General features: G+C 46.1%; 1 protein-coding gene across 3 annotated transcripts; it reads left to right on the top strand.

Annotated features, from left to right (window-relative positions):
* The first annotated feature begins 469 nt into the window (after positions 1-469).
* On the top strand, positions 470-7,568 carry LOC308579979 (urotensin-2 receptor-like). Of its 3 annotated transcripts, none has more exons than XM_081181081.1 (2): positions 470-696; positions 5,517-7,568. In XM_081181081.1, exon 2 carries the CDS (start codon positions 5,685-5,687, stop codon positions 6,792-6,794), a length of 1,110 nt encoding a protein of 369 aa, XP_081037207.1. In that variant the 5' UTR covers positions 470-696; positions 5,517-5,684; the 3' UTR covers positions 6,795-7,568. The 3 variants fall into 3 exon arrangements, with proteins under 3 accessions (XP_081037207.1, XP_081037206.1, XP_081037208.1); XM_081181080.1 differs by having other exon boundaries at positions 470-881; XM_081181082.1 differs by lacking the exon at positions 470-696 and adding an exon at positions 912-1,067.
* The last annotated feature ends 3,202 nt before the right edge of the window (positions 7,569-10,770 follow it).

The raw sequence follows: 10,770 nt of genomic DNA, 5'->3' as shown, positions 1-10,770 counted from the left end.
GCTCCTTTTTTTCCCATCTTCATTAAGCAGCTTCTCCCAGTCCTAAAAAGTTTTCGTTTTCAAATCAGTCCGCTCATCTTTTTCCCTTTAGTTTGCCACAGTCATCCCAAGTCGAAAGAGAAATTAGCAGAGAGCCCTAAACAAGTTGGACAGCTGTTTATTATCATCAGGACAGCATGTCTTAAAGGTGTCACTTATGATACCCGAGTAGTAGATCAGCTGTCAATAAATCCTCCAACCCAAACAAATTCACAGCTCCCTTTTGGAATTAAATCTCAATGCCAAGTCTCCCGCTGGCACCTTCCCCAGAAGGATTTAACCCTTTCTTACACAAACTCCAGACCTGTTTTTTTTTTATTCCCAAGCTTCTGCAAAGAATATTGGATCCCCTCCCCTCCCTACACAGAGATCTGTTTGGGGAAAGGCTAAGAATGTTTCAAGGAGTATATAAGTAGCCCTTTCAGTCAGGAAGAAACAGTCCTGATGTGCAATGCATGGCTTGCTGTCTCTTGGGCTAGCAACCAGCTTTGGTTTTTGAAATGCTGCTTCTTTAAAAAAAAAAAAATGAGAGAGGATTCCGGCTAGCTCGCCTGCTGCAGTTGCAGTCCAACAATGTTGAGCGTCACGGGTAGCAGCATAAATAGCAGGCATAAGTGAATGCAAGGATTGGGAGGGCACACATTTCAAACATACTTAGTGAGGTTTCTCGCTCTCTCGCTCTCTTTCACACAGTCATCCCAGATGCTCTGAGCACTGGGTTTTGCACCGTTTACTCGTGTCTAGGAAGATCCTCTGGAGACATTTTCACCAAGCTACCCATTATTTATTTACTCCACTCACGCAAGAAGAAACTTCATCAGCTGGAATTTCACAGAAGTCAGGTTTGGATCTGGAATTTCCATTTCTGGATGGGATTTATGTATCTTTCTGGGGCAACTCCTTGAAATGTGTGTGCTGGTCACTTGAGATGTAAGATGTAGCTGAAGGTCAGGAAGGATAGTTTTTATTTCTTAATGCCTCCGAAGGCTGCATTATGCATTGGCAGTTGATATCAAAATGCAAACATGGTATGTATGTGCTTGTGTGTGCCTGCACCTCATTTTTGACATGCTGATGAAAATTGTGTCTTTTTTTCTTCTTCTTACCCTCAGCTCAGGAGCATCTTTTGTGTTTTCTCATTGTTAGGAAGGTACGTTGTCATCTGGGTGTTTTTAGCCTGTTTCCAAACTGAGCACACATCAAGATGTACCGTATTTTTCGCTCTATAAGATGCACCAGACCACAAGATGCACCTAGTTTTTGGAGGAGGAAAACAAGAAAAAAAATATTCTGAATCTCAGAAGCCAGAACAGCAAGAGGGATCGCCACGCTGTGAAAGCAGCTATCCCTCTTGCTGTTCTGGCTTCTGGGATAGCTGCACAGCCTGCATTCACTCCTTAAGACGCACACACATTTCCCCTTACTTTTTAGGAGGGAAAAAGTGAGTCTTATAGAGCAAAAAATACGGTACTTTAGAAGTAGCATCTTTGTGCCACTTCTAAACTAGGGCTGATATCTTGGGTCAAATTAGAAGTGTTATTATTGAATGTGCAGCGTGTGTGTGTGTGTGTGTGTGTGTGTGTGCGCGCGCGCGTGCGGAATTTGACTCCAATGGGATATTTCACCATCAAAACAAATACCAGTTTCAGAAGAAGGATTTTCCTCAGTACTGCAGCAGGGGAGGAAACAGTTACATCTCCCTTCCATACCTGCTATGATACTGATAATAGCTCACCAACCAATGCTATTTGCATTTTGTCAAAGCTGCAAGTTGAATACAAAGTGGGGCTATATTACAGGTAAAAGGCATAGGACTAGGCTGCCTGAATCCTTGGAGTAGTACTATATGCATCAAAGCAAACGGGGGGTCTCAGTCTTTTTGTCTATGAATGCATTGATCTAATTTGCCTGAAGTGCCTCACAGACCTGTTCTTTGATGAAGACTGAACTGTTTGTCTTAAGGATAGAGGAACTTTAGAAGTGTGTGGTTCCAAGATAATTTGAATCCCTCCTTCCACGTCTGTTAAGAACCAAGCCTCAGTTTAAAATGTTACCCTTTACCGAGTCTGGACAAAAATGCCCCCTGCTGTGTCACATTGCTTTGTAACATAAGGAATTGTGCTGGGTGCTGGGCAGCAGATCTGTGCTCAAGCCAGGCTGGTGACACTTTCAACACCTGCTGTCTCCAGCACAGATATTTTCCTTCATGGCAAAAGCCTGAAAGGACTTTGTTATCATTTGTTCCTCAGAAATATTAACAAAATATATTAATGGTGCCCCTCCCCCCCCTGCAAATCAGTAGAGAGTGTGGGGAGGAGCGAATTTGTCTTGGAGGTCTGTCAAAACTTCATGCATGATTCTATATTTTTGTGACCCGCTTTCAGCCTTCTCAGGAAACATTGTTAAGAAATGCAAAAACAAACATCGGGCAGTACAGACCATTTAAAAAATCACTTATTATTGCCTACATTTATGTGAACTGGACCTAAATGTGAACTTAGGGTGAGGTCACACAATTTTAAAATCCTTTCTTTCTCCAAGCAACCTTGTCCCATTTATGTACAACCAGGATGGGGAACCTGTGTCTCTCCAGATGTGGTTGGACTCCACTGATGATGGCCAGTGGTCAGGGATCATGGGAGTTGGAATCGATCAACATCTGGTGGGCCGCAGGTCCCCCCCCCCGATGTACAAGATCATGGTGGGAAACATGGTTTGCACTGGTGACGTGTTCTCTCTGTGCTAAATTGCTGTGGTCGCAGTGGCTCCCCACAAAAATCCAACTATGCAGTTGCAGAAATGACTTGGTGTCAATTGTACATGGTATGTTTCTTCTGGTAATTCCTATGTGAAAGGGCTCAATAAATATGCCTTCAGAAATCCACAATGCATAGCAGCCTCTTTCCTCTTCCTGCTCATTGCCTGTTTGCACTGGCTGAGCATCTCCTACATCAAACACCCCTCCACCCTTAAACACGCTCACATTTCATAGGTTGCCAGGATTGGGCACCAAACAGCTCATCTCTTCTGGAAAGAAGCAAGGTGCAAAGAGCTTCTCTCTGTGAGTGGTGGCAGATGGTATAGGTGCCTTTCCGTGCTGCCTATAGATAGGGGGCAGGTGATGAGGGAGGGCATGCCAATGGCATTTTTTATTTTCCTGCTCTTTCAGGTGTGACAGCCATTAATGCCACCCACAGCAGCCATCTGATGTTGCATCCTGCCCCACATGGCATCCACTTTTGTGCTATACCATGTCCTGCAGCATTCATTTTGTGAGTCCACCTTACACCATCTCAAAATTCCAAATGTGCCCACAGAAGACCTCTGCTGTTCGGGGTGAACATGGAAATCACTTTCGCTGGACAAGATCACTGGTATATTCTCATCTAACATCCTGCTCCCCACCATGCCAAAGCTGATGGCCACATGGCAATGGCCCTCCCCTGCTGTTCTTCTGAGCAGCCCGTCTGATTCTTGAGGCTGACAAGACCTCTTTTTCTAGCGTTTGTCACTTTGACACCCTTCTGAAACCATCACCCAACTTTGTGGCAGTAGCCAATCCCACAAATCAACTTCATACAGTGTGCAACAAATTGGTGAAATTCTTTGCCACAAGGTGAGATGAGGGACTCTTGCTGAGAGGGCTTTAAGAGAAGACTGTGGAGGTTGAGTTGTAGGAAACTGGCAGTGAGAACCCCAGTTGCACACTTCTGCCAGTGCGCCATTACCAGCCAAAGCATCAGAAACTCTTGACTGGGTTCCAACCAATGTCTTCTATTTTTTAAAAAAGATAGAAAACAAATCAGTACACATAGGTTTCGAAAATGTGCCTGTCTTATAAATGATGGTTCAACATGAGAATGTTATGCCAAGACGAACCACTGAGTAGCAGCATGCCTGCAATTGCCACCTGATGACAAGCCTGGAAGTCAGCCTGGGCTCATTAAAAATGGAGGCTGAATCATGTGGCCATTTCTTTAGCCACATAGAAATACAATTCATTACTGGTGGTTCATTATTAAAGAATGTGAACAGTTTACCAAAGGCTGTTGGGGTTCAATTTAGTAAAATGTATTCTTCGTCTATAGAGCCAGGGTGGTTGCCTTATGTTGTTGCTGGTTTTTTGCAAGAGTTGCATTCATCCTTGGCCAACACTCTGGAGTCTGAATGCCAGCAGTAGGTGTGACTATCCCACATTCTTGCATGTGCACATGTATACCCGTTTGACAAAAGACACACACACACACACACACACACACACACACACACGTTCCCCCTCCTCAGCTGATCTGTGCAGATTAACAGAAGAAAGGGTTCTCACCCGCCTCATCAAATGACTGGCCTGATGACCAGTGGGTTGGTTTCCATCCCCACTGCAGTGCTGGGCTAAGGAGGAAAAAATAATAATAATCCTGGGGTGAGTGGAGAGATTTAAATCTCTCTGTCTAGCACAGCACTCTAATGGGGAGGCAAATCATCCCCTACCAGCTCATCAGATCAATCATTTGTCGTCTGGGGAGGAGACAATAAGCCCCCTCCTCTCAGCTGATGGGGACACAAATCCCCCCTCTCTGCTGATTGCATTATTATTAGTAGTAAGGTAAAGGTAAAGGGACCCCTGACCACTAAGTCCAGTCGTGGACAACTCTGGGGTTGTGGCGCTCATCTCACTTTACTGGCTGAGGCAGTACCGCTTCTGGGTCATGTGGCCAGCATGACTAAGCTGCTTCTGGCGAACCAGAGCAGTGCACGGAAACGCCGTTTACCTTCCCGCCAGAGCGGTACCTATTTATCTACTTGCACTTTGACATGCTTCCAAACTGCTAGGTGGGCAGGAGCAGGGACCGAGCAACGAGAGCTCACCCCGTCGCAGGGATTCGAACCACCAACCTTTTGATCGGCAAGCCCCAGGCTCTGTGGTTTAGACCACAGCACCACCCGCGTCCCATTATTAGTAGTAGCATTACTATTATTATTAAAATTTGTATACTACTCTTCATCCAAAGATCACAACATATAAATACAATTGATGAGGGTCTGATGAGCAGAGGGTGCTCCAGGAGAGAACAGTGAGCCATGTTTATTATAATGCTTTCCCTCTTGCCATCACCATAAAAGTTGCTTGGGTCTAGGAGGACCAAAAACATTTGCTCAGGGGGAGCCACCCCTGCTATAGGGCACCTTGGACAGTGCACATGTCTGTAATCTGCTGGTGGCACCTAAGGCATCTAAGGTATCTAAGGTAGCAAATCTCTCATTCTACGAATGCAGAGAGTTGGACTAGCTGTTCAGAAAATCAGAATGAGAAGGGGCCAAATTCCTAACTAGCTAATGAAACTCAGGTTGCCTGCCAGTTTGCAACCCTGTCGCTTATCCAGACTCACAATCTAGACTGTAGTTGAAACTTCCACCTTTGCAGCCCTCCCGTTCTGTGATTCTCCCTACCCTAACACTGTTTCTTCATGTCCTTTCTCTAGAATAAACCACTTGGTGTAAACTTTGGGGAAGCTGCCTCTGCTTCGGCACAAGCGATAACAGCTGAAAAATGAAGCCTGCTCTGCCCTCCTTATGGTGTCCGGAATACCCAGTTGAGAAGAACTCACTTTCCACTGTTCATGCGCTGCTGAGTTAGATCATTTAAGAGGATGGAAGACACAGTCTCCTCAACAGTGAGGGTGGGCACAGATAAGGGCAACCTACTCAGAAGCAACCCCAACATTTCCTACAATACAACCTGGGATGGGGCCTCCACAGAGGACTTCATAGCCACCTGCACCATCGGGACTATCCTCTCCATCATGTGCGTTATTGGAGTGACAGGCAACATCTACACCTTGGTGGTGATGTGCCACTATCTGAGATACTCTGCCTCTATGTACATCTACATCATCAACCTTGCCCTAGCAGACCTACTCTACCTTCTCACCATCCCTTTCATTGTCGGGACATATTTCACCAGGGGATGGTATTTTGGAGAAGCTGGGTGCCGGATCCTTTTCAGCTTGGATTTCCTCACCATGCACACCAGTATCTTCACCTTGATGGTGATGAGCACAGAGAGATACCTGGCAGTGCTGAAGCCCCTGGACACTGTGAAAAGGTCCAAGAGCTACCGGAAAGGCATTGCCGTCATCATCTGGGTTGTGTCTCTGCTCCTCACCCTCCCGATGCTCATCATGATCCAGCTTGTAAGAGAGGACAAGAACATCTGCCTCCCTACCTGGAGCAAATTGTCCTACAAGATCTACATCACCATCCTCTTCTGTACCAGCATTGTGGGTCCCGGGGTTGTTATCGGGTATCTTTACATCCGGCTGGCAAGGACTTACTGGGTGTCCCAAACGACTTCTCTGAAAGAGACCAAGAGGCTGCCCAACCAAAAAGTGCTGTACTTGATCTTCACTATCGTGCTGGTCTTCTGGGCCTGCTTCCTGCCTTTCTGGATATGGCACCTCCTCTCCCAATATATCGACCCCCTCCCAGTGTCTCATAACGCCACCAGGAACATCAACTACCTGACCACGTGCCTGACTTACAGCAACAGCTGCATCAACCCTTTCCTCTACACCTTGCTGACCAAAAACTACAAAGAGTACTTGAGGAACAGGCAGCGATCCTTTAACAGCAGCGGCGGCTACTTCCAGAGGAGAAGCAGGTTCCAGAGGATCTCTGGGAGATCGTGGTCCACAAGCAGCCAGCACTACACAGAGACCTTTGTGCTCCCTCCCATTCCTGGAGGAAACAGCAGTCCCTGAAGGGGGGAGGGACACCTCCAAGCACTGGCTAGCCTCATTGGAGCCTGGACTGAGAGGCTGCTGTGTTGTCAAATGGCAAAAGCAGAGAAGCAGGGAACCACCAAAGGTGGCATTCAACTAAAATGTTCCATCAGCACAAGCATCACTGCTTGCACAGTAGGTCTTTCCCCCCTCTTCTCCCCCAGAGGCTTGGCGGAAACCCTAGAACAGATCTAGGGGGTGTGCATGGGGAGGAGGAAAACACTCACAAAAATCCTTGTGCTGACAGAAGATTCACTTAGTGCTCCGTTGGATGCAATGCAAAGTATCAAATGGGTATCATAAAATAGACATGTCCTGACTTAAGAGTATGATCTTCTAGCAGGGGTGCCAACTTCAAAAAAATATTGGAGGGGCCCAGGTAAGCCCTGCCCCTCACAATCAATCACAAGACACAGTGTGTGCGCACCATTTGAATGGCAATGCCCATCAACTTGGGGGAGGGGCTCAAATATTTTATTGGAGGAGCCAATGGGACCTTAGCCCCTAAGAGTTGCCTCTTATGTCTCCTAGAGTTCCCAATCCACTGCTTTTTGCCTTAGATGTAACTTTGGGTGAACTCACTCAATCACAAAAAACATATAATACACCCCAACTATCCCATGACATTTCAACTTAAATTATTGAACCAATGTTTGTCAAAAGTTTTTTTTTTTTATTACTGTTGTTTTGAAGTATATCACCCAAGCAGTTGTTTGGGGAAATAAGTGAAATCAATAAAGAACTAAAACTTCAGTTTGTGATCATGTGTGTCTTGTTGGGGTTGAGAACCAACATAGCAGTTGAGTTTGGGGGAAATGGTATTGAGTACATTGAGGCTAGTTTCAGGTTTGGGCGCAAGATACTTTTCTTACTCTGTTTAGCTGCCCTGCTACTACCTCACCCAGACACCCAAGGAGGTTCCTCAGCTTCCGTAGCTAGGCACACGAGGACAGCAGCTTGCTGAAGCTAGGCATGTCTAAGTCTGCTCAATGCCTGGATGGGAAATTGCCGAAAAACCACATATACACTGCCTTGAATTCCATGATGGGAGAAAGGTGGGAAAGAAATGCAAGTAAATAAATAGCTGGCTGGCACAATTCTTCCTCATTAAAGCCTTTTTCAACCAACCACATCTCTCTTATCATATCAAATCTAACATGACATGATGACATTATGAGAGGCATGACTTAGAGCTACCCAGGGTCAAGCCAAAACATGCCAAACAAATGCAGTTTTGTTGAGGCAGGGGCAACAATTCAGGTGCAGCTTTGCTAGCAAATTTGCAAAGCTAAGCAGGGTTGGGTAGGGTTTCAAACTGGATGGGGGACCACATGCATTGCAGTGGGTTGAACTAGATGACCCTCGGGGTACCTTCCAACTCTACAATTCTGTGATTCTATGATATGCTTGATACAGATGTTTATTGGTCAGAACATATTATTTAAGAGTTACACCAGATCATTCCTCTCTGTATCTCAAGATCAGCTGGGTAGAAGCTGTCAGCACTAAGTATCCATGTAAACATGGTTAATCAGTCACACAAAGCCATACTTGAAGTTAAAGAATGGCAGAAACCTGGTAAAATAATTTTCTGGCCTGAAGCTACAGCTGTCAGTCACAAACTACACTACCGCCACTGCCTCCCTGCCCCCCACATTCCTGGTATTTCTCTTTTAGCTCAGGGGGGTGGAGAATGTATGAGCTGAAAATGGTTTCTTCACCATAACTCACTTTAAAGAACTGAAAATATGAACTGCAGCCCCAGTCGGTGAAATGTTCACTGCACAGTCACTGGAGCCTGACAAAAGAGATGCCTGCCTCCTTGGCTGCGGAGATGAATAGCTTGGATAAAGGCATTGCAAAATAATTATTGCACCTTATCAGTTGGTTATTTCTGGTAAAATGAATCTACATTCAAACATCTAAGACTGTGCCTTTACCTTCTCATGCTTTCCCCCAGAATATAAAAGGCAGGAATGTCAGCATGTCACCTCTGCTTTTCAGTTCTTTGTGGGACAGGAAGAAGGGTGCTCCATTGTATTCACACAGTGTGTGCAGGTGAATGTATGTGTGTCTATGTGTGTCTAACTAGGAATAAGAGTGTTAGACAGCAACCCTATATACACTTCCTTGGGAGTAAGTCCCACCAAACTCAATAGGGCTTACTTCTTCTGAGTGGCCCCTTAGGTGCAGAATTGCAGTGTCGTTCACCATTTCCTTCTTGACTTCCTCTCCACACAAATTATCTCTTGCAAAAGATGCCCGTCCCCCCCCCCCCATGAATAAGACTGCTTTGGATGATGAGCCGCAGGGGGAACATTCCCAGCATGTTTCAAAGTCAACAAATGCAGCAAGGTTGTAGTGAAAACACTAACTTGGAGAAGCATCACAACCTCCCTATTACAAGAGCTCCTTATAACAGGGGATTAAAAAATGGGGTCCATGAGCTTCATTCAGAAGGGCCAATTCTGAGGAATTCAGATTGCAATACCATAAAATGCAATCCAAGGAGGGGGCAGGGGGAAGAAGCAGTGGAGATACTATTCATGTAGCATCTAACACACTGCGCTACAAATCCTGAAACGGGCAGAAAGGTCATTAAGTTGTCTGCCAAGACCCTCAGCAATTTTCAAGTGGCTCATGGGGTAAAAGGTTTGGGAGCCACTGTCACACTGGTTTCAATGCACACCTCTTTCCTCTATGATCAGGCATTTGATTCTCACATCCTTGTCCATAGTCCTGTGGAGGAATGCCAAGGAACAGAATTGAAGGTCAAGTTAAGAATACCAAGAATGAAGGACTGCACTTCTTACAGTGTAGGGTCTTTTTTTAAGTAAATGAGAAAAGAGATCCAAAAGAATTTTCAAACAATATGTCTAGATGCTACATGCTCTTTAACAGCATAGCATGAGTTCCTCGATGCATATTGCTTAACATTGCAAACCCCATAGTACTGGGTTTACTAAGCTGAAGCTCTATGTTTTAGGCCTTGAATATTGAAATAATAAGAAACTCACCTTAAGTATTCAAAGAATGTTTCCCACAGGTTACGTTTCCCGCCAAGACCACATAACACCAGTCTTGAAAGACCTACATTGGTTCCCAGTATGTTTCCGAGCACAATTCGAAGTGTTGGTGCTGACCTTGAAGCCCTAAACGATCTCAGCCCAGTATACCTGAAGGAGCGTCTCCACCATCGTTCAACCTGGACACTGAGGTCCAGGACCGAGGGCCTTCTGGCAGTTCCCTCACTGCGAGAAGCGAAGTTACAGAGAACCAGGAAGGGGGCCTTCTAAGTAGTGGCTCCCCCCCCCTGTGGAATGCCCTCCCATCAGATGTCAAGGATATTCCTACCGTGGAGGGGCGAGGGAGGTATGGCGGTGGGGGCAGACGTCATAAGCGAAGGGGATCAAGATACGGATATGCTCGACTTCCGGAGGCGGCGCGAAATAAGTAATGGCGGTCCTCTTTGCGCTGCGAAGAGGGGCTCCGCAGAAAAGGGTCGTTCGCTGCGGCAAAGCGACGACCCATTAAGATAAACCACGAGCAGAGCGAGCTCGTGGCCGTGGGATCCGGCGGGCACCTAGAGCGACCCCCAAAACGAAGAAGGGTCCCCGTAAGGGGGTCCGGAAGCGCGGAGGGGAAGCGGTGCTGTGGATTCATCGCTCTTTCTGCGGGAGTGAAGCCGCGCGGCTGTTGCTGATGAGCGCCGACCTTTCTTCCTTAAGAATTGGACTCTAAATCATCTACTCGTGAGTAGGAAGAGTATTAATTTCGGGACTACAAAGTAAAAATTTGGCTGAAAGCGGGAGACGAGAAAAAGGAAGTCCGTCTCCCGGTAGTGCTTAGAGATCAAAGGCAAAGGAACTGACAAGCTGGAAGCAATAAAAAGGGATTTAAAGACGGGAAGTTTCATGCGTCTGGTGGAGTTGGTAACTGAAGGGAAAGGCAAGCT

The sequence above is a fragment of the Podarcis bocagei genome (assembly GCF_964188305.1).
Source record: "Podarcis bocagei genome assembly, chromosome: 2".
In the NCBI taxonomy this organism is placed as follows: domain Eukaryota; kingdom Metazoa; phylum Chordata; class Lepidosauria; order Squamata; family Lacertidae; genus Podarcis; species Podarcis bocagei.
Note: the sequence above shows the minus strand (reverse complement) of the source record. Positions and strands in the feature narration are given on the sequence as shown.

What these genes read in the sequence shown, in the direction of transcription:
- LOC308579979 (XM_081181081.1), top strand. Translation starts at nt 5,685, where the DNA reads ATGGAAGACACAGTCTCCTCAACAGTGAGGGTGGGCACAGATAAGGGC.